The sequence below is a fragment of the Amphiprion ocellaris genome, chromosome 14, assembly GCF_022539595.1.
Source record: "Amphiprion ocellaris isolate individual 3 ecotype Okinawa chromosome 14, ASM2253959v1, whole genome shotgun sequence".
NCBI lineage: Eukaryota > Metazoa > Chordata > Actinopteri > Pomacentridae > Amphiprion > Amphiprion ocellaris.
This window is the reverse complement of record NC_072779.1, coordinates 32,052,320-32,073,684: the sequence shown is the minus strand read 5'-3', so window position 1 is coordinate 32,073,684 and position 21,365 is coordinate 32,052,320. Positions and strand designations below refer to the sequence as shown.

The following is a 21,365-nucleotide window of genomic DNA, read 5'->3' as shown; positions in this document are numbered from 1 at the left end:
GTCAATACCATTTTTATCTCCATCTTTATTCCAGTTCTTTTCATTTTGGTGCTGACAATTTCCTGTGTGCGCAAAAAAACCAGACGTTTTCTCATGAGATTAGATATTTTCCCAGTTTAGAAACAGAATATAAACATGATCTATCTGTCCACCTTAAGTAAAGTCTGTGTTGTCTTATTTAACAGAAATCTGGACATTTTCTGCTATTTCTGATAAAATGTTTATTATATAGGGGGTCCTCGATTTACGCCAGAGTTCCATTCCTATGGATCGATGTAAGTCCATTTTCGCCATAAGTCAGAACTGTGGCGAAACTGTAAACAAAGCATGCATCACAATGTCGATCACTTCTTTGGAAAAGTCATGTTCTGTGCATTTTATTCTATCTAATTTCACTTCCATGGAGATGTCTTTCCTTTCTTTGAAGCACTGCCATCAGAAGAGCCTGACTTACGCTTGGGAGCCAAAATGAAGGGAAAAAAGTTGGTGAAAGTAGCACAGTCCAAGGTGGCACACAACTGGTGAATGTAAACAAAGCCGTCTTATAGCGCAGCGTGACGACATATTCATCCACCCGCCAACTAGTTCCATGTAACCAGTTCTGACGTAACGACAAAAAGCAGTAGGTCGAGGACGTCGTAAAATGAAGATCCCCTGTACTCAAGTAAATGACACCTGTTTTACCAAAACTGGTTACAAGAAAAATCTATTTTTTTCTGTTTTTGTCGAGTCCAGAATTTGCCTCGAGTATGTTGAAAAATGTAAACATTTGCGGTAGATTTCGGAGAGGAGAGACTGGACCATGTGCAGCAGGAAGTTGGAAAAATTAATTAGCTAACAGGCTGCTGACAGTCATATTGTGTAAACTTTCTGCACATTCAGAACATGTCACACACATTTTTGTTTGATACTATGAAGACAAAAGACCTCCTCTGTCGGTGGAGTTGGTACGTCTAGCCAGAAATGTCCAGATCGAGGTTCTTTACCCCAGATTCGATCCAAATCATTTCAAATTGAGCAGCTGTCACTCCAATGCTGTTTTTGTAGATAATACACAGTGCAAGTACATTAAAATGATTAAAAATCAATCCAGTGTATATGCTTGACCACTGAATATCTCTGCATTTCTGCATCCAAGCTGTTCCTTAATGTTACATATCCGGCCACAAACCTTGTTTTAAAGTTCTGGTAGAACACTGTCTGAAATCTAGTGTTAGAGGGCTGGATGTACTGTGGTTCCCGAAGCTCTAAAAAACTGAAAAAAAAAACAAAAAACAACTGTATTCTCTACCTGCATGTCAGAAAATGTATTTTAGATAAGCTGTAGTTCCTGGTTGTTCCACCAGGTGGAGCCTCTTACTGATGGGAGAAGTTTTCATTTAGTTAAATGAGGTTTTGTGGCGACTAGGAAGAAGTTTCTTTGTTTCAGTGGCTGAAGGAGGAGACAGTTGTTGTTTTAGATGTAGTATAATGTTTGGATTTTACAGTTTTACCTGTTTTAGGAGGTGACGGGAAACTTTTAATTTGTTCAGATGATTCAAGAGGTGATAGAGACAAAGTTGTTGTTTTATGGTTTTAGCAAGAAATGAAGAGAAGTTGTTGGTTTAGTTTTTACAGGGTGACAGGAAGAACCAGAGCAGGTTAAGTGTTGTATGATGTTTTGATTTGACAGTTTTAGTTTGGTCAGAAGAGGTTTAAGGTGGAAACCAGGGAAAAGTGGATGAAAGAGGAGAAGTTTTACTTGTTTTGGGGGGTGATCAGAGGAGAACTTGTTTTTGTTTTGGTGAATGATAGCTTCGTCTGTTTTGGACAGACAAGGAGAAGAAGTTGTTCTTATTTTAGTGGATGGCTTAAAGGATGTTGAAGAGTCTGTTTCCCAAGAACAGACAGGAAGTGAAGAATACTACTAAATCTGATTATCTTTGTTTACTGTTGAACCTAATGTCTCCTAATTTTTGCTGTCAAACTCAACACCAGTTCATTTTTCCAACAACGAAGCAGAAGAAAACCTTCAGACTGACTCGGTTCAAGCGGAATCATTTCCACTTCTGAATGATTAGAGGCGGAGGCTCACCGACCAGCTGAACCAACTGATTGGACGAACTCTGGAGTTTCCATCTGTCAGCTTAATTACATTTATTCTCTATTAACATCCAAAGCACTGCAACAAGCAAACAAAAAAATCTGTTTATATGCCTCCTTAAGGAGATAAAACCCAGAAAACAACCGACTGTCTGAACATAAACCAAAGCGACAGAGACGTGTCAAAATATTTAAAAGATTTGTTGTATTTATTGCTGCAAAACCAGGAAATCAGCTGTTAGAATTTGAGATAACAGAGTCAGAGCATCTCAGAGGCTTCATATGATGAGAAATCAAGATTCTGGGAACAAACATATTGGGAGTTATCAGCAGAATCTGGTCTGTTTCTTTAGAAAACTCTGCAGTTTTTAGTGTCTCTGTGCAGTTGAGTGTTTGCCGCTGCTGTAATTTTCTTTTATTGTCTCTGCGGCAGTAAAAACATGACGTAAACTCCATAAAGACAATGAAACACTGCAGATATTAAACTCTGATATCATGATGAGGACTCAGGGAAGCTGCAGGTGTGTTTTCTGCTTTCCCTAAATAATATTCTGCTTTTAAACAGAATTATTGCACTAAAATATACCAAAAATAACTCCTTCTTCTGTTTTATTTGCAGTAAATCAGGTTACAGATGCATTAGGGCCAAATTACTGCACTGGAGGGAGTTCAATGGATTAAAGATGTTTAGATAAACCCTTTAAGTTTAATATTATGAGTGATTTAAAGAGAAACTTCTGTGTTCATTGATTTAAAACAGAATTAAAGTTGTTAATTATTTTAACTGGCTTGATAAGTTGATTTTGCTAAAGTGAGTTCAAGATTTTACATCTTCAAAAACTAGAAAGCTTGTGTTTATGTTGACAGTTATTAAATAATTGGTAAATTAAACTACTATTGATTGTAGAGAACGGATTAGTTCTCAGTTGAACCTAAACATTTGTTTATTGAGGAACAAGAAAGAGAACAAAAATTCTTAAAATTTAGCTTGAACAGACTTTATGCCGTTGATATCTATAGATTTACACTGAAAAACAGCAAATGTTTATTTTTCTTTAAAAAAAATATAGAGTTAGTATAAAACAATAGGAAAATGGCCTGAATTTGATGACATTAAGATACTGAAAAATACAGAAAATTTACATTTTTATACATTATTTTGTTTTATAAAATTTATTTCCTTTATTTGCTTGGAGGTTTTTTTTGTTTTTTTACCACAGACACACTGTTAACAGATATTGTCCTGTTTTTAATTTATTTTATCTTTATTATGTGAAGTCTGAGCAGATATGCTGCCAGTACAGAAAACGTCCATTTTTTCCCTCTTAAATGCAATGAAAATACTGAAAAATACAGGAAATTATCTCTTTTTTTTTTTGCTTACTTTGATTTTTAACATTAAATTCCTTTTTTCTTTTCTTTCTTTATTATATATTTTTTGTACAACAAACACACTATTAACTCATAGGAAATATCAAGTTTTGGAGATTTACTGTTTTTTAACAGCAAATGTCTATTTTTTTCTTTAAAATTATAGATTTAATCTGAAACAACAGGAAAATCCTGATTTTATTTCCTGTTACACACCATTAAACACAAAAATAACAAAAATGTTTTTTTAACTTCATTTACATTTTAAAATGAATTTTCTTTCTTTCTTTCTTTCTTTCTTTCTTTCTTTCTTCCTTTCTTTTTTCTTTCTTTCTTTCTTTCTTTCTTTCTTTCTTTCTTTCTTTCTTTCTTTCTTTCTTTCTTTCTTTCTTTTTCACAGACATGCTGTTAATTAACAGAAAATGTCCTGTTTTTATGTAATTGTTCATTTTTATTTTATTTTTGTTATGTGAAATCAGTGCAGTTATGCTGTCTGTACATTTTCTGTTATTTCATGGATTTAAAATAAAATTGCAGTTTTTGTGCTGTAGATTTAACGTTAAATAATAGCAAATGTCTATTGTTTCTTTTAAAATTATGCATGTAATATTAAACAACAGGAAAATGTCCAGATTTTTTTTCCTGTTAAAGGACAAAAAATTTTGAAAAATACCGAAAATTTCAATTTTTTTTTATCGTTTACTTCAATTTTACTTTATTTCTTCTATTTTTTTAGTCACAGACCGTTAACAGAAACTGTCCCGTTAATTAAATTTGTTTTATTTTTATTCAGTGAAATCTATGTAATTATGCTGTCTGTACAGTTTTCGTTATTTCACGCATTTTGTTTTTAAACATTTGCAGTTTTTGTACTTTAGATTTACTATTTAACAACAGCAGATGTCGATTTTTAATGATCAATTTAGCATGGAATAACAACAAAATCGATTTTTTACACTGTTGATGTATTAATTTATAGAAAAGTTGTGTTTAAGTAGCTGTAATTAAAATATCCAGGTCATTTATGTGATGATTTATTACTGACAGATCTGTTTGAAGATCTTTAATTATTATTAAATCAGAAGTTAACCTTCATCTCTAATGCATAGTTTAAAAAAGTCAAGTCAAATCATTAAAAGTTAGAAAAAAAAGACATTTTTAAATTTTCTGGGTTGATGAAAAATAATAGCTTTAATAAAAATCCTTTAAATGTTATGTTTCCTCATTTCTTTTTATCACCACATTATTCATAGTAAATAATATAAATTATTTGTATAATTTCAGTGTAAAGATCAAGTTTTGATCCTTCAGTCTGACTCAAAGGTTTAAAAAGAGATAAAAGTGATTTTAAAAAGCTGCACTTTGAGGAAACATCAGCAGAAAATAATAGAAAGAATCAAACATGTTGGAGGTGGTGGAGCGGCGCCATCTAGTGCCGGAGGAACGAACCGCAGAGTAAAAGAGTCCAGAGGATTTAGAGCTAACAACAAACTGTAAGATCAAATAAACTGAAAAATCTGAAAATCCTCACCAATAGCTACGGTGGCCGAGAGGTGCAAACCAAATTTACAAAATGCAAAACACTTTTACAAAGCTTGAGACATATTTACATTTAGGAAAACATTTTTACATATCATAAAACAAAATTACAAGTTCTGAAACAAATTTACATTTTAGAAAAAAATTTACAAGATCAAAACACTTTTACAACCTCCAAGACAAATTTACAAGTGACGAAACACTTTTACAAATCCAAAAACACTTTTACAATCTAAATTTAACCGGAAATGGAATGTCCCAACTCCGGTGTTGAACCGGAAGTGATAACGAGGAGCGGCTAATGCGACTTTTGGTTGTTGTTGATGGTGAGCCAAGATGGACAGCAAGCGGGTGATGTTTTGCCCGTTTTGTGGGGAACATATGAGCCGATTGACGTGGTTTTGTTTTTCGTGTGGTCGGTCTTTAGAGTGTTTAAATGGCGCAGATCAGACCGACAGAGCAGAAACACAGGCGACATCTCAACCATCGGTTAATGCTCAACAGGGTAAGTGTAGCATGTAGCGGTGTGAAAAGCGCTAATGGTTAGCGGCTGTCAATTTTCTGTTTTGAAACGTGGCTTTATTAATTTCAGCAGAAAAATCGTGTCCATCATATAAGCATTTCCTGGAGTACAGAAGCTCAAAGTCAAAGGAGCGGCAGTCATGTAACTACGGGCCGCGTGGAAGACATCGGGCTAAACAACGAAATCATGTCCAGGTATGTTTACTGACAGCCTTAGCTTATCAATACTTTGTCTGACTCGAGATGAGTCAGAAGTGGATCTGTATCATGTTAGATTTATTATAGAGAAGGAATTAAGTGTAACAGAAAAACTAAAACCTTTGACGCAGGCACCTGTGTATTTTTCAGCAATAGTTCTCAAACTGTTCAACTTCACATCAAGTACCACCTTGTAACAAGTACCACCTCATAATATATTTGACCTTCCAAGTACCACCAGGACTAAAAAAGAACCTTAGATTAAGCTAAAAATTCAGTCGAAACAGGGTGCAAACCATGTCTAAGCCAGAAAAGTGCCTTACTTAAACACGAGTACAGGATAAATCAAACTATCTATAATTAACATGGATACAGTCTAAAATTGCAAAACACTGTTTTAGAGCATATAGCTCAGACACATGTACCTGTTGTTAAATCTTTTATAAAATATATTATCCATGCTTAATATAATAAATTAACATTATGGTATTATTTTTAGATAAACATTGGGTTGATGATGCCACATGGAAATGATGGAACTGATTTAAAACCTGTAAGAGGGAAAAGTCTTCCGTTATTTGTTGACCCAGAGGTCGAAGCACCTGATCTTCTGAAACAAGCTGTGAAGAAAATGAGAACATTCAATAAGGACGTGCCAGAAGGACCATATGTCCTTTTGTATCCAGACTGCTCAGAGGTGGTCCATGTGCCAGGGTCAGAAAAAACGTTCAAACTGGCTGATTATAAAAAGGAACTAGGGAGGCCATACTACAGGATCAACTTTTTCATTTGCCTTGAAACACATTTCAAAGGAGGTTAGTGGATCTCATGACTCAATGTTTTTTACATATTTTAGATTAGACTCTATGGAAGGACACATCTACGGTATCTACATGAATTGTTGATTTGTTGTTTTTTTCAGAAGTGGGAGATACCTCAGACTCTGATTCTGAAATTATCATCACATCAAGGAGCACAGCTGAATTTAATCAAGCCGACACTGTGGTACACCAATTTTTATCATTTTTTTTCCCTCATACCTTTATTTGTATGAACATATTTATAGATTTATTTATGACAACAATGCCAACCTTTCCCTATTGGTATGTACTGTATATGGTAAGGGTAGCAATTACAAATTGTTGATAAATTTATACGTTTCCTCTCAGGTTTTTGAACCACCAAACCAAAGTACTCCCAAACACAAAACTGAAGATAAAAGGTCAGTACACTTTGGCATCTGGCCTTTGTCAAGGAGCCAGATTTAATTAAAGATCCTTTCTAGTGGTACTCAACCAATTGGAATCATGGCTGTATTTGTTTACATTCTTAGATTACTATGTAGGACAGTAATAAGTAATGTAATAATTTTATAATTTTAACTATGTTTCAGAAATGCACTAGGACATTCAACAACAATTCAGCCTGGACGGGTAAGAGGGCAGACTGTGGGATTGACATTTGGTACTTTCAGTAGTGTTGTTTCAGACATTTTTAATTTGTTTTCAGATAGAAATATCTGATGCTGAGGATATGGATCCACCTGAAACTAATTCAGCTAAGACTTCTTGCTATGGGTAAGTAAAAATTATAGTGACACATACTTTTTGTTAAATTAATCAGCAAGAAGGTTGTTTACAACATGTTTTAACATCAAAATTGCAATTTCCCATCAGTAAATACACGGACCTGTATGCACCAGGTGTTGAGGAAGATGACGAGGAGCTGGTTAGAGTCACTGAGGAAATTTCCCAGCACACAGCAAGGTAAAATGAACTTTTGACTGTGGCATTCCAGTTTTTTTGTGCAATATTGGTGGTATTTAGAAAATTCTTCTAAAAGCATGCACTGTCTGGGATATCCATTAATTAGATCACTTTATCATTACAGGGAGGAGATGAACATAACACTACCTGACGTTGTGGCAAATCTGTCACTTCCTATTGATCACAAAAATGTCTGCAGATTCAACATCTCAAGGGCTAATGTTTGGGATGGAGCAGTCAGAGGTTTCAAGCGTACAACATATTCTGAAACCTATGACATGCTTGTCAGATTTACTGATGATGCTGGTGTCTTTGAGGAGGGAATTGATACAGGTGGTCCAAGAAGAGAATTTTTAACTCTGCCAATGAAACACCTGAAAGACCGGCCCATTTTTGATGGACCAGAAGGACATCGGTTCTTGGTCTACAATGCAAATGGTATGCATAGTGTTAGATGTATACTATACTACATGGTTGGTTAATGATCATTAAATATGGACGGCTATCATATGGCACAAGCTTTTTCCTATTTTTCTTAAAATGGATTGTGTTTTCTGTGTTTAATTTTGCAAAATGTGCTCATTCACAGCTGTTAGGGAGGATGAATACTTCATGGCAGGAAAGATGATCGCAGTATCAATTGTACATGGAGGTCCAGGACCCCCTTTCCTGTCTGAAGATCTTGTACATTACCTTGCTGGCCAGCCTTTGTTCAAAGCTGCAGTTAGTTTAATAACTGATGAAGAAATAGGGAAAGCTTTGCGAGAGGTGAGAATAGCATAAAGCTACAGTGTGGCAGGATGGTGTTTTACATTGTTTCTGTAGTGTAGTTTAGTACACTTTTGCTTCCTATAATGCATACACAGATTTGGCTTCGTTTATTAGTTTTTGATAGGGTAGGGTTACCATGATGGGTATGTCACTGAATAAAAATATGTAAGAGAATACAGTCAGTTACTGAGATGCTTATGCTGTTTATTATGTCTTTCAGATTGAGAATGCTACTTCATTGGATGCTCTGCAGGAATGTATCCTGAGACACAGCACAATGTTACAAACAGCAGGCTGTCTGAGACATGTGGCTGCTCTGGGAGAGAAGAAAGAAGTTGTGGCAGACTACCTCAGATGGTATATTATTGACCGCAACTCATCTGTAATTGACAGGTCAGAACATATTTTTAATTGTCATTTTCTCTGTGATATTTTTGTTTGAAATTTCTCATGGCATGTATATCTGTTATCACTTAGTCAATGTAGTAACACAAGTCACACACAACTAGCCTTGTGTGTACATTTGAAGAGTTAATTTGCAAAAACAGCTCCTCTGATTTATTTTTTTTAGTTTCTACTGAGTCACATGCACTCAATGTCAGTTTGATTGATATTATTTCAAGTAAACAACAAAAAAAACAAGTTTTCTAAAAAAAAAATGTGAACATTGAGTTATCGGTTTTTGCAAATTAACTCTAATTTGTTTTGGAGGGATTGGAAGAGAACCTCTACAGCCACACAGCGGTGAAAGTGTTTGTGTTCACTTTGTAGATTCAAAGATGGTCTTACTACCCTTCAGTTTCTTAATGCACTACAACAACACACTTCTTTGCTGTCCCCTGTCCTGTGCCACACTGCAAAGCCACTCACTGGCTTGGAACTTGAGAGACTCTTCAAACCTAACCTCAGCCCTTCAGGGAGTAACAGGAGACTAAAAGAAAGTCAAACTTTGGCCTACTGGGCAGACTACCTCCTTGATTGTGAAGGTTTGTATGTTTTTTGTAACTACCTGAAACACCACATTACCATGGTCTATCTGAACATTTTTTTCTTTACAGAAGGCAAGGCCTCTGTGTCTGTGGAGGATGTTTTGATGTTTGCAACTGGGCTGACATCACTTCCCCCTTCTGGTTTGGAACCACTGCCTCAAATACAGTTCCTGGATGACTCTCCATTCCCGATGGCAAATACATGTTCAAAGTTGCTAAAATTACCACTCCTTGATTCATACAGTATGTTTAAGTCACAAATGGACTTTGGAATTGAAAATAGTCCAGGATTTGGCTGTTTTTAAACCACATGACTAGATGACCTCTGGAGCAGTGTTTCTCAAACTTCTCACATCAAGTACCACCTCGTAACACATTTGACAAGCAAAGTACCACCTCATTAAATATATGACCTTCCAAGTACTACCAGGACTAAATCTGGAGAAAACCAGGTCCAAAAGGAATCTTAATTAACGCTAAACTGGTCTGAATTTTGTCTGAAGTAGGTGTAAACTATGTCTGAACCAGAAAAGTGCCTAACTTAAACACATTACTAAACCAAACTAAATTATCTCTAATTAAAATGAATAAAGTAGATGCAGATGACCCTGAGTACCACCAGCAGCACACATACCACCGTTTGAGAAACACTGCTCTAGAGCTCAGACTTTAGACATGTTTTGTTCTAAACTTGCTGTTGTTGGTGCACTTAAAGGTGCGGTTAGATCTCAATCGTTTTAGATCCATTATTTTTAAACTGTGGTCTGTTTATGAATCACTGTTATGTATTCAGATTAATTTTAGAATGAGAGGAGGATTTCAGGAGATTTTGTTCTAGAAAAAAATGTTAAAATGTAGTAACAGGGTATTACTTTGCTTTATTTTTTTATTCATATATTTTCCGCTTTGAATTAATGAAGCCGTGACAAATTCAGACACGTTTGTGTACATGTTCTACCATTCCAATAAACTTATCTTCTTTCATAGCTCAGCAATTTCTTTTAGTTTTAGATACAGTTCAGTTGCAGACTGCCAACACTCTGGCTTCTGTAAATGACTGTTCTCCATGGCCAAGTCCAAATACTCCTGCATGCTGGTGTCCCCACATGGAGCTCTTAACAGGCGAGCCTCAGGAAAGGCATCCAGTTCAGCCCGTTCAACTTTAAATCCTCAGTCTCTGGAGCCAAACCTATGTTAAACATAAGACAAAATTTAAGATAAGAGGAAAACAAATACAAATTTCAATCTATCACCAAAGTATTACCTGTATGGTAAGTAGTAGAGCTCATTGGGCACACCTCCTGGACATGATGCTGTTCTTGAGGGGTGGATCCTGTGACTGTTCCACAGTCTCACACACTCATCCAAGTCCTTCTGGATAATATCACCAAAAGAATATCTCAGTAGACATTGATGCTCATGACTCCCGTTGAAGTATCCAGCATCTCTAAGGTCTGCAAATAGGTCCATCCAGAACTGAGACCTAGAGCAATCGGGAAAATATTTTAATTTTAAGCATATATATTTGCAGTGTTTCCCATTAATAGAAGAAACTATAACGCCTCTCACCACACTATTTTTACCCCCATGGTCGAAATAAAAGCTAAACAATTAATGTTGAACATAAATTATATCTATTTTTGCTTCTTGTCTTATCATAAACACATAAGGTAATTTATACTTATTTTAATAAGTATAACTTGCCTATACTTATGAAAACACATCCTAATGATCAAATAGAAACAATAATATTTCATGATTTTACTCCAAAATTGATATTAGATAACAAAAATAAGGGTAACTTATATTCCCATAGTCTCAGTTAAATCTGTGGGAAACTCTGCTTATGTTTAAATGAATAAAATAAAATGTTACATATAATATGACTTGAGGACGGTCACTTACCTTCCCTTTCTGAAGATGGACCACCAGGACTCAATCCTCTGGTTGTTTGTGGATGAGCCATACATGTGGCTGGATGCTCCAGAGAAGTAGTCATTGTGGTAGTGGCGTAGTGTGCTCTGAATTGCAGGCCATGGTCCCGTTCTCAGTGCCACAGTCAGTCCTCAGTCTCATGGGAGTGACACCAAGGTTTCGCACACATGACAGAAAATAGTAAGCGATCACACTTGGGTCATTAGTTGTCGGTCCACATGCAAGCCACATTACTTTACGGGAAAATCCATCGATACAGCCTGAAATAGCCAACCCGAATGGCTTAAGCTTGTCATAACCATCTGCATGCCACATGTAGTTTGGTCCCATGGAGTGGTAAGTTCTTCTGACAAACCTTCTGCGTGATCTCCTCTCACGTCCCCGAGTATTCAGTTCCCGAAGCAAATTCATCACATGATCCCTCTTTACACGTAGATTGTGCTTTTGTTTAAGCACCTGGCACATCGTGCGGTAGCCAAATAACAGTCCAGGTCCACGAAGTTCCAGTTGGATGGCCCTCATTATGGCGTTTGTAGCGGAGTAATACTTTCTGCGATATAAACCAGCTTCATTCAGTGTGCTTTTCAGAGACCTCAAGCTGATTTGAAAACCGTGTAAACATGACATCATATCCACGATTACAGCGTACGAGTGTCCTTCATTGAAATATCTTATACACTGCTGAAGCATATCTACTCTGTCAGTCTGATCTGCGCCATTTAAACACTCTAAAGACCGACCACACGAAAAACAAAACCGCGTCAATCGGCTCATATGTTCCCCACAAAACGGGCAAAACATCACCCGCTCGCTGTCCATCTTGGCTCACCATCAACAACAACCAAAAGTCGCATTAGCCGCTCCTCGTTATCACTTCTGAAACACTAAATTTGTTTCAGAACTTGTAATTTTGTTTTATGATATGTAAAAATGTTTTCCTAAATGTAAATTTGTCTCAAGCTTTGTAAAAGTGTTTTGCATTTTGTAAATTTGGTTTGCACCTCTCGGCCACCGTATGCAGCTGAGATGAATTGGTTTCATTTTATTTAGTAGAATTGTGTTTTTCATTCACAAACATCTTTAATTTTTTTTTGCTAAAATGGCAAAAAATTCTTAAAATTGAAATCCTGGATTCCTCCTGGCTTGAATCAATTTAAAATGTTGTGGAAGGAAGTGAAGAAAGACACTGACAGCAAAGATTCACAGACTTTTTGATCAAAAATAAAAAACTCAGTGGCATATATTTTTTACTTTTAGTCTAATTAAGTTTTCTTTAACTTCTTTATGTGACGTTTTCACTCCTTTTAACCTTCCGTTCAGTAATTTTTCAAGCAGAAATGTTGAACTTTTACACGTTTCAGCTGCAAAGTCTCTTAAAAAAGTCCTTTTTCCCCCTCATATGTGATTCTAACTAATCTTTGTTGTAGTTTCACACTGCTAATAGGACAAAACTAGAAAAAATTGACTTTTTAAGACTTTTCAGGAGCTGCAGGATTCTTGTTTATCGCTGTGATGTTGAAGTGAAGCTGAAGTGAGCATTTAAAGTGAGGACAGACACTGACAGCAAAGTTTCGAACTTTTTCCTGAAAAATAAAAACTAGATGTAATATTTTGTTGTCTTTTAGTTGAATTAAGTTCTCTTTAACTGCTTCGTGTGACGTTTTCACTCATTTTAAACTTTGATTCAATCATTTTTCAAAGAGAAATGTTGAACTGTTACACGTTTCAGCAGCAAAATCTTTTTAAAAATTCATTTTATTTGTCCCAAACTATAATTTGTTGTAGTTTCACACTGTTACATTCAGAAAAAAGTAGAAAAAATACACTTTTTTAAGACATTTGCAGGGTTCTTATTTATCCTGGTGATGTTTAAGTGAAGCTGAAGTGAGCATTTAATTTATCTTCACTCCCATACATCTCTCTGAACTAATTTCAATAGTTTCTACATCCAAACCATCGACATGTCTTTTAGATCCTATCCCAACTAGACTGTTGAAGGAGGCTTTACCTTTAATTAATTCCTCAATGTTAGATCTGATTAATCTCTCTCTAGTAACATGCTATGTACCACAGGCTTTTAAGGTTGCTGTAATCAAACCTTTACTTAAAAAGCCCACTCTAGATCCAGATGTTTTAGCTAACTATAGACCAATTTCCAACCTTCTCTCCAAAATTCTGGAAAGAAAAGTTGCAAATCAATTATGTGAACATTTACAAAGGAATAGCTTGTTTGAAGAGTTTCAGTCAGGCTTCAGAGTGCATCATAGCACAGAAACAGCTCTGGTGAAAGTTACTAATGACCTCCTCATAGCGTCAGATAATGGACTGGTCTCTATACTTATTTTATTGGACCTTAGTGCAGCATTCGATACAATCGACCACAAACTTTTATTACAGCGACTAGAACATTCTATTGGCATTAAAGGGACAGCACTGGACTGGTTTAAATCCTACTTATCAGACAGGTTCCAGTTTGTGCATGTCAACAATGACTCTTCTGAGCATACTAGGGTTAATCATGGAGTTCCTCAGGGTTCTGTCTTAGGACCAATACTGTTCACATTATACATGCTTCCTTTGGGCAATATTATTAGGAAGCGCTGTATTAATTTCCATTGTTATGCTGACGACACTCAATTGTATTTATCTATGAAGCCAAATGAAACTAATCAGCTAGCTAGACTGCAAGATTGTCTTAAGGACATAAAGACCTGGATGACCTATAATTTCCTACTACTAAATTCAGACCAGACTGAAGTCGTTGTATTTGGCCCCAAACATCTTAGAGAATTGCTTTCAAAGCATATAGTTACTCTGGATGGCATTACATTGGCCTCCAGTACTACTGTGAGGAACCTCGGTGTTATCTTTGACCAGGACATGTCCTTTAACTCGCACATAAAACAAATCTGTAGGACTTCCTTTTTCCACCTGAGAAATATTGTGAAAATCAGGAACATCCTGTCTCAGAGTGATGCAGAAAAACTAGTCCATGCATTTGTTACTTCTAGGCTTGACTACTGTAATTCCTTATTATCAGGTTGTCCCAATAGCTCTCTGAAACATCTACAGCTGATCCAAAACACTGCAGCCAGAGTACTGACAGGAGTTAGCAAGAGAGATCATATTTCTCCTATATTGGTTTCTCTTCATTGGCTTCCTGTTAAATCTAGAATAGAATTCAAAATCCTTCTTCTGACATATAAAGCTCTTAACAACCAATCTCCATCATATCTTAAAGACCTGATAGTACCATATTATCCTAGCAGAACTCTTCGCTCTCAGACTGCAGGCTTACTTGTTCCTAGAATCTCTAAAAGTAGAATGGGAGGCAGAGCCTTCAGTTATCAGCTCCTCTCCTGTGGAACCAGCTCCCAGTTTGGGTTCTGGAGGTGGACACCCTCTCTATTTTTAAGACCAGGCTTAAAACCTTCCTTTTTGACAAAGCTTATAGTTAGGACTGACTGGGGGACCCTGAGGGGGTCAGCTGGAGTCTTCCTCTTGGACATCCCTTTAGTTCTGCCCCTAGTTCTGCTGCTATAGGCCTAGACTGCTGGAGGACCTCTCTGGATGCACTGAGCCCTTCTCTATCTACCATTATATTTACTATATATACCATTATTGCATTACATTCACTCTGTTTCTCCCTGTGTCCTTTCTCCCAGTGTCCCTGATCCCAGAGCTGGATGCTTCAGATCTGTGGTGGTTCTCCCACCAACTGGCCTAATCTCCATCTGTGGGATGCTGCTGCTGCTGACCTTCCTCCAGTCCACTGCTTCCAGCTGCCCATTTCCATCAATCTACTCTGCATCACCCTCACTATACTTGATATGCTCATCTACAGACTGTTTGGATTTTACTACCAGCTATATATGTAGTATATTTATGCCAGAGCCGTACATTATATCAGTAAACTATGAATCAGTTTCCATGCTAGCTTGTACTTTGCATGTATCATCTATCTGATCATACATGTATCCAACTGTATGTTATATGTTCCTGTTCCCCACCCCCTCTTCTCCCATCCCTCCCACTCTACCCTTACCTCTATCTCTACCTCTATCTCTATCTCTACCTCTTCCCCTCTACCTCCACCTCTCTATCTCTACCCCTCTATCTGTATCCCTCTATCTCTACCTCTCTACCTCTTCCTCTCTACCTCTACCCCTCTATCTCTATCTCTCTACCTCTTCTCTCCCTCTCAACCCACCCGGCCAGCAACAGATGGTTCCCCCACATTAGATCCAGGTTCTGCTCCAGGTTTCTTCCCTGTTAAAAGGGTGTTTTTCTGCCACTGTCTCCTTAGGGCTGCTCTGGGGGTTCATCTGGGTTCTGGAAAGCGTCTTGAGACAATCTGACCTGCAATTGTCGCTATATAAATAAAACTGAATTGAATTGAATTGGGTATACTGGGATGGAGTACTGGGATGGAGTACTGGGATGGTATGCTGGGATGGAGTACTGGGATGGTATACTGGGATGGAGTACTGGGATGGAGTACTGGGATGGTATACTGGGATGGAGTACTGGGATGGTATACTGGGATGGAGTACTGGGATGGTATACTGGGATGGAGTACTGGGATGGAGTACTGGGATGGTATACTGGGATGGTATACTGGGATGGAGTACTGGGGAGCCTTTCAGAAATCTCTTAAATGAAACAATGAAACATCTTTTCTACTGTATTCTAAATATAAATCATCTGATATGAATTGTTGAAGCCAGAATTTAATCTTTCTCTAATTGAACCTTTAATCAGACGCTGATGATGATATAAGGTTTCTGTTTATTACCTGACAGGTAGAGGAGGATCTCACCTGGAGGAGCTCACCTGATAAACTATAAACCTGTGTATGTAGCATGTAGACTAATGTATTTATTAATAATTAATAATAAACTATAAACCATCCATCCTGTTTATGTTCAGATCCGTGTGGTTCTATAAACAGTTCTACATCAGGTGGAGTCCTCGTTCAGGTTCACTAATTCTCCAGTGATCAGTTTTAGAGGATCCACTGACAGAAATCAGACACTTCAGTTGATCACAAACTGCAGCTGTCAGTAAATCACTGCCTCTAGAACATTAAATAAAGCTCTAGAACCATCTTTAGCTGCTCTATACCACCTCATATCTACTCACCCCGTGCAATACAATCATACCTAAATGTGCAACACACTTTCATACAGTGCAATACATGATCTTTCTTTACAATTCTCATATATTTTTAAGATATTTATCATTTGTGACATTTATATTGTATATTTGTAAATAGAGACTGTTTGCATGACCTTTAAGATTTCTGAGACTTTTATCTGCACCTTCTGCTATGTTTGCACTGAATAGAAGTCTTTTTACACACTGTTTAATGTCAACATTCTATTCTATTCTATCTCCTAAATACATGCATCATGTTTTTAAAACGTGATGAGACACGGCTGTGTTTCCTCTAATTCTCTGGTTTCATGTTCCACCCAGAGACGTCCTCCAGACTACAGAGTTCTCAGGTTTCTGTTTCCTAGAACACACCTCTCTCCCAGCAGGAAGGGAGAAAGTGAAAGAAAACTGTGGCGCAGTAACTGGTCATCAACTGTAAGTATTTTATATGATGTTGTTGGATTAGATCTGATCTGTTTCTGAGTCCTGGAATAAACTGATGTTCAGATCTAATGTTTGAACTGTTGCAGCAAAAATCAGACCAAGAAATTAAACACTGGAGGAAAGTCCAACATGAGGCCTTCTGACGAGGCCGTAAATAGTTCAGGAAACAGTTCAGTACTGAAGAGCACTATCTACTGTGTATATATCTATTTATGTATGTGTGTGTTTTAAGGGCTGATTTTTAATGGAATATCTCCATAGAGGTACAGAGGAACATTTCCAGCAACCATCACTCCTGTGTTCTAATGCTACATTGTGTTAGCTAATGGTGTTGAAAGGCTCATTGATGATTAGAAAACCTTTGTGCAGTTATATTGGCACATAGATAAAAGTGGGAGTTTATCTAGATGACCCCAAACTTTTGAACAGTAGTGTATTGTGAAGCATTTTGGACAATTTCTGAGTCAGTTTGGAGAAGTTTCAAAGTATTTTGGACCAGATGCGGTCAGGTTGGACTTTTTTTTTACGTTTTCTAGTGACTTTGGATCAGTATTTGTCATTCTGGACAAATTGTGAGTAATTGTGGATGAGTTTTTAATCAATTTACAGAAGTTTCTAGTTATTTGGGAGAAATTACGAGTTGTGGATGATTTTGGAGCCGTTTTAGACCTTTTTTGAGACAGTTTGGATAAATGCTGAGTCACTGTGGACAAATTTGAAGCCAGCTAATACATTAGCTTTTGTGCCAGCTGTTTTTTTATTCATGTGAATATGCTCTGAAATTGTAGGACCATGTGTATAGATAATGGATGGATGGATGTCCTGAAATTACAGATATTAACCATAAACCAGCTCAAAAATGTCTGCAATATGACAGTTAAAAGCCACATGAAATCTGTCACGATCTGTCAAGAAATTAAGTGAATTTTGATAATAGAACTGGTTGATTAAGGATAAGGATAAACTTTATCGATCCCACAGTGGGGAAAGCTCACCGTTACAGCAGCTCCAAAGAAAAAGTATAAAGGCAGTACAGGAATAGATAAGAAAAAGAAACACAGTGCAAAAATTGCAGAAAAAAAAAACATTATATACAGATGATTTTTTTCTTCTTATAAATATGTAGAAGATTATATACAAGAGGATGAGGTATCAATTATATCAATTATAGGAAAAATAATAACATGCTACAATTTCAGAGCATACAAAACATCTCTGGGCAGTTCGGAATGTTGTGAAGTCAGACTCAACCTATTAAAACCAGCATTTTTTTCTTTTTTTGGTACATGCAGTAGAGAAGCATTACAAAATGTAAATTATTAAAGTAATTTTGAAATGAAATATTTAAAAAATATTGTACATACTGTTATTAGGGCTGCAGCAACTAACTGAAGTAATTAATAGCCAATTCAATAAAAGTAAATTATCTGGACTACACACATCCCGTGTATTGGGACAACAATTATTGTTCAAAGTGTGTTTCCATCCTGCATAGCCGCTTTTTGAGCGTCTCTCTGACAAACAGGGATGCTTCTAGATGAGGGCCTCTCCAACACTGTCCAACTGTTTGTCTGTTACATGAACCCTATAGCGGACAGTCTCTTGGATAAATGTCTCAACGATGTTTAAGCCAAGTTTGACATCTGGAGTGAGTATTTTTCCTTTTTCCTTAAACTCTGCGTTGGCTTGCTCCAGCTTTAACTCAGAGTCACATGAGAACTGTGGCACAACAAATGTGGACGGTCAGCATGTCTTTGATGATGAAAGTATGTCCGTGTCCACAGCTTACACTTGATAAAGAAGAAGTGTGATCAGTTGGGTCATGGCAAACAGAGAGAGCAGCTGGGGAAAGTGCAGAGGTTGATGCTTCTGAAAGATGAGTTACTTTTATGCCGCCTCTGTGCTGGAGCTCATTTGTCGAGGGAAGGTTCAAATTTTCATTCCCGAAGAGTGGATCAATAAACTGAAGTCTGATGTTGGACGTCTGATGTTGGACTTCTCTGACAAGCTCATCAACAGTTTCAGGGAGTCCATTTGAAAGTGTTAGTCTTTGGCTGGTATTGTCCAGTAGGACGAAGGGGAAGTCCATTCTTCTCAGTCTGTAAAAGCAGAGGCCATAAAATAAGAGTCTCAATAAAATTAACACCATTTTTTAAAAATAAAAAGTGCAGGACCTCCAAGATCTAAACCAACACTAATCAATCCTAAGAACTACAGGCTTAAAACTAAAAGTTCCCCTTAACACTCTGACACTGATTAGTTTTTAAAACCAGAACTTTTTGCAGCTCTTGAATGAATTTATTAATTATTTATTTATTAAATAATTAGAAATTAATTAATGTATAATAATCTATTTATTAAATAATTCTAAATTAATTAATTTATACATTTCTTTATGTCTATGTTACCCTAAAGCATTAAACCATATTTAATTAACCATAATTGTCATGAGGCTTTTTAATGGGGCCTAACTACACCTTCGGTAGTGAACTACACAGGTTTTAGTTTATTCTTCTGCGGGTTTCTTGGTTTTCACCTGCAGCTAGTTTAGAGTTTTGTTGTTTTTGTGGTCTTGTCAGTTTTCTCAGTGTCGCTTGCTTTGTCAGATTTCAGCCTGTCCTCCTGTTTCTAGTTCCCCCTTGGTTTGTATCCTTACTTTTGTTTGTTATAAATAAAGATTCCTTTCCTTGCTGATTCGACAAACTGGCTTCGGCAGTCTGTTTCTGTGCCTGCACCTGGGTTCTCCGACTTCCTACCGTAACATCATTAAATTGGGAGTTTTCATGGAAAACATGGAACTGTCTGGATGACCCCAAACTGTTCAACAGTACTGTGGATACTAGAGCTGAGCACATTGACTCCTTATTATCACATTAATTAATTAACGCCAATGACTACTTCATCAGGCGTTAGCACAGTTTGTTATTCTTCTTGTGAAAGTCCGTTGCTCCCTGGATCTGGATCCAGACAGACTAACCAGGATCCCAGGAGGCTGTATGTGGATCAGGACTTGGGATGGACATCATCACGTCTCTAAACTAACAGGAGGGAGGTTTCAGACTGGAAGTAGAGATGAACTAAAACTGGATGAGCTGACAGACGTCACAGAGAAGTAGTTATCTACAGGCTGCATTCTGATTGGTTTAGTGGAAGATGTTGGTCTCAGGAATGTTCTGAGGATCAATGAATGATGGAACCTATGATCCTCAACTTGCATCACTGGAAGCTTTAGTCTGGAAACAGGAGCTGTAGTCCCTATAAACTGTTAATGCTGCTCCCTGGTTACAGAAAAAATAAGACAACTGACTTCCATGTTATTAGGAAATGATGGGTGTTCTACCTGAATGACCCTCAGAGTGTTCTGTGAACGTTTGTCTTCAGAACGATGACGTCTGTTTCTGTCCACAGGTTTTACAGTCTTCACCTGAACTTTACAATCCAGACCAGAAAACTCCTCAACTCTTCCTGAGGAACCTTCACAAGATGGCATCAAAACCAGGAAAGTCTAGCAGAAAGCTGCCTGTTGGTTTCTCTGAATTGAAGAAAAAACTTAATAAAGCAGGAACTAAATTCATCCAACAGCTTAACATCAAAGAATCAAGGATGAGAGAGATAGTGAAAGAGTTTCGGAGGATTTCTGAGGAATTAAAAAGAATGCAGAGGGAAACAGACAAAGGTAGAGAAGCAGGAGCAGTAGGACTTGGACTTGGACTTGGACTTGGAATCCTTGCAGCTCCGTTTACTGGAGGAGCGAGTTTAGCTACTGCTACTGCTGTTGGTGTTGCTGGTGGAGCTGCTGCTGTTGTTGGTGGAGGTGTGGTTGGTACTGCAAATGTAGTCAAGATGTCCTCAGAAACTGATAGTTTAAAGGCAGTAGGCACACTGGGGAAAGAATTTAAGGAGATTGTTGAACCACTGAAGAGAACCCTGACAGAAATACAGGAGACATGTGAAACACTGGAGGAAAAAGCAGCTGAAGCTCAGTCTGGAAACACTCTGACCAACATGGAGGAGTATGAGGACATCCTCAGACGAGTCACTGAACTGAAGGTGCAGAGTATAGAAGCTCTTCTTGTAACTACGTTATCGACACGGATGATAGAACATCTGCTGAATCTCATTATTAAGGTCTTCAGAGTCACTCCAACCCCTGAGGAGGACAAACAGCTAAGAGACACCATCATCCAGTTAGCTAAACAGAGCCAGGAAGTCACTGATGAGTGTGAAAAGATGCCAGAACTTTTGGAGGAGATCCTCAGACGAGTGTCTGAACTGCAGGAGGAGAGTTCAGGAGCTCTTCTTGTAGCTTCTGAACTGCAGGAGGAGAGTTCAGGAGCTCTTCTTGTAGCTTCGTTGCTGATGCTCATTGTTGGTGTCTTCTATGTGTGTTATCGATACTGACCATAGACAATCTGCTGATGCTCATTGTTAAGGTCTTCACACTCACTGCAACCTCTAAGGACAGGAAGTTAAGAGACACCATCATCCAGTCAGCTGATCAGGGTCAGAAGGTCACTGATGGGTTTGAAAAGATGAAAACACATTAGAAGAAGATCCTCAACTTGTAGGGTTGGAGGTTCAACCACTGGAT

General features: G+C 37.4%; 2 protein-coding genes and 1 long non-coding RNA gene across 5 annotated transcripts; 2 read left to right on the top strand and 1 right to left on the bottom strand.

The window, feature by feature from the left end:
• The first annotated feature begins 5,285 nt into the window (after nucleotides 1–5,285).
• Nucleotides 5,286–10,224, top strand: LOC111569294 (G2/M phase-specific E3 ubiquitin-protein ligase-like). Of its 3 annotated transcripts, XM_023271327.3 has the most exons (13): nucleotides 5,286–5,497; nucleotides 5,585–5,709; nucleotides 6,212–6,527; nucleotides 6,635–6,717; nucleotides 6,882–6,934; nucleotides 7,106–7,145; nucleotides 7,222–7,289; nucleotides 7,389–7,478; nucleotides 7,603–7,916; nucleotides 8,068–8,246; nucleotides 8,470–8,642; nucleotides 9,021–9,235; nucleotides 9,308–10,224. In XM_023271327.3, exons 1-13 carry the CDS (start codon nucleotides 5,329–5,331, stop codon nucleotides 9,541–9,543), a joined length of 2,061 nt encoding a protein of 686 aa, XP_023127095.2. In that variant the 5' UTR covers nucleotides 5,286–5,328; the 3' UTR covers nucleotides 9,544–10,224. The 3 variants fall into 3 exon arrangements, with proteins under 3 accessions (XP_023127095.2, XP_054872933.1, XP_054872932.1); XM_055016958.1 differs by having other exon boundaries at nucleotides 5,588–5,709; nucleotides 9,021–10,224; XM_055016957.1 differs by having other exon boundaries at nucleotides 9,021–10,224.
• Nucleotides 10,225–10,292: 68 nt separating this feature from the next.
• LOC111569295 (uncharacterized) lies at nucleotides 10,293–12,031 on the bottom strand. Its single transcript, XR_008603847.1, has 3 exons — nucleotides 11,144–12,031; nucleotides 10,503–10,721; nucleotides 10,293–10,427 (listed from the first exon to the last, which is right to left on the bottom strand). It is a non-coding gene; the product is annotated as an uncharacterized LOC111569295 (long non-coding RNA).
• Nucleotides 12,032–15,587: 3,556 nt separating this feature from the next.
• Nucleotides 15,588–21,317, top strand: LOC111569292 (uncharacterized). The gene is made up of 3 exons (XM_035948671.2): nucleotides 15,588–15,707; nucleotides 16,652–16,765; nucleotides 20,183–21,317. Exons 1-3 carry the CDS (start codon nucleotides 15,588–15,590, stop codon nucleotides 21,173–21,175), a joined length of 1,227 nt encoding a protein of 408 aa, XP_035804564.2. The 3' UTR covers nucleotides 21,176–21,317.
• Nucleotides 21,318–21,365: the final 48 nt, after the last annotated feature.

What these genes read in the sequence shown, in the direction of transcription:
- LOC111569292 (XM_035948671.2), top strand. Translation starts at nt 15,588, where the DNA reads ATGGAGTACTGGGATGGAGTACTGGGATGGTATGCTGGGATGGAGTAC. An exon ending in TGGGATGGAGTACTGGGATG is followed by an intron (nt 15,708 to 16,651) that starts GTATACTGGGAT and finishes TGTTCCACCCAG; the next exon opens with AGACGTCCTCCAGACTACAG. An exon ending in GCAGTAACTGGTCATCAACT is followed by an intron (nt 16,766 to 20,182) that starts GTAAGTATTTTA and finishes TTCTGTCCACAG; the next exon opens with GTTTTACAGTCTTCACCTGA.
- LOC111569294 (XM_055016957.1), top strand. Translation starts at nt 5,329, where the DNA reads ATGGACAGCAAGCGGGTGATGTTTTGCCCGTTTTGTGGGGAACATATG. An exon ending in TGAAACACATTTCAAAGGAG is followed by an intron (nt 6,528 to 6,634) that starts GTTAGTGGATCT and finishes TGTTTTTTTCAG; the next exon opens with AAGTGGGAGATACCTCAGAC. An exon ending in GCTAAGACTTCTTGCTATGG is followed by an intron (nt 7,290 to 7,388) that starts GTAAGTAAAAAT and finishes ATTTCCCATCAG; the next exon opens with TAAATACACGGACCTGTATG.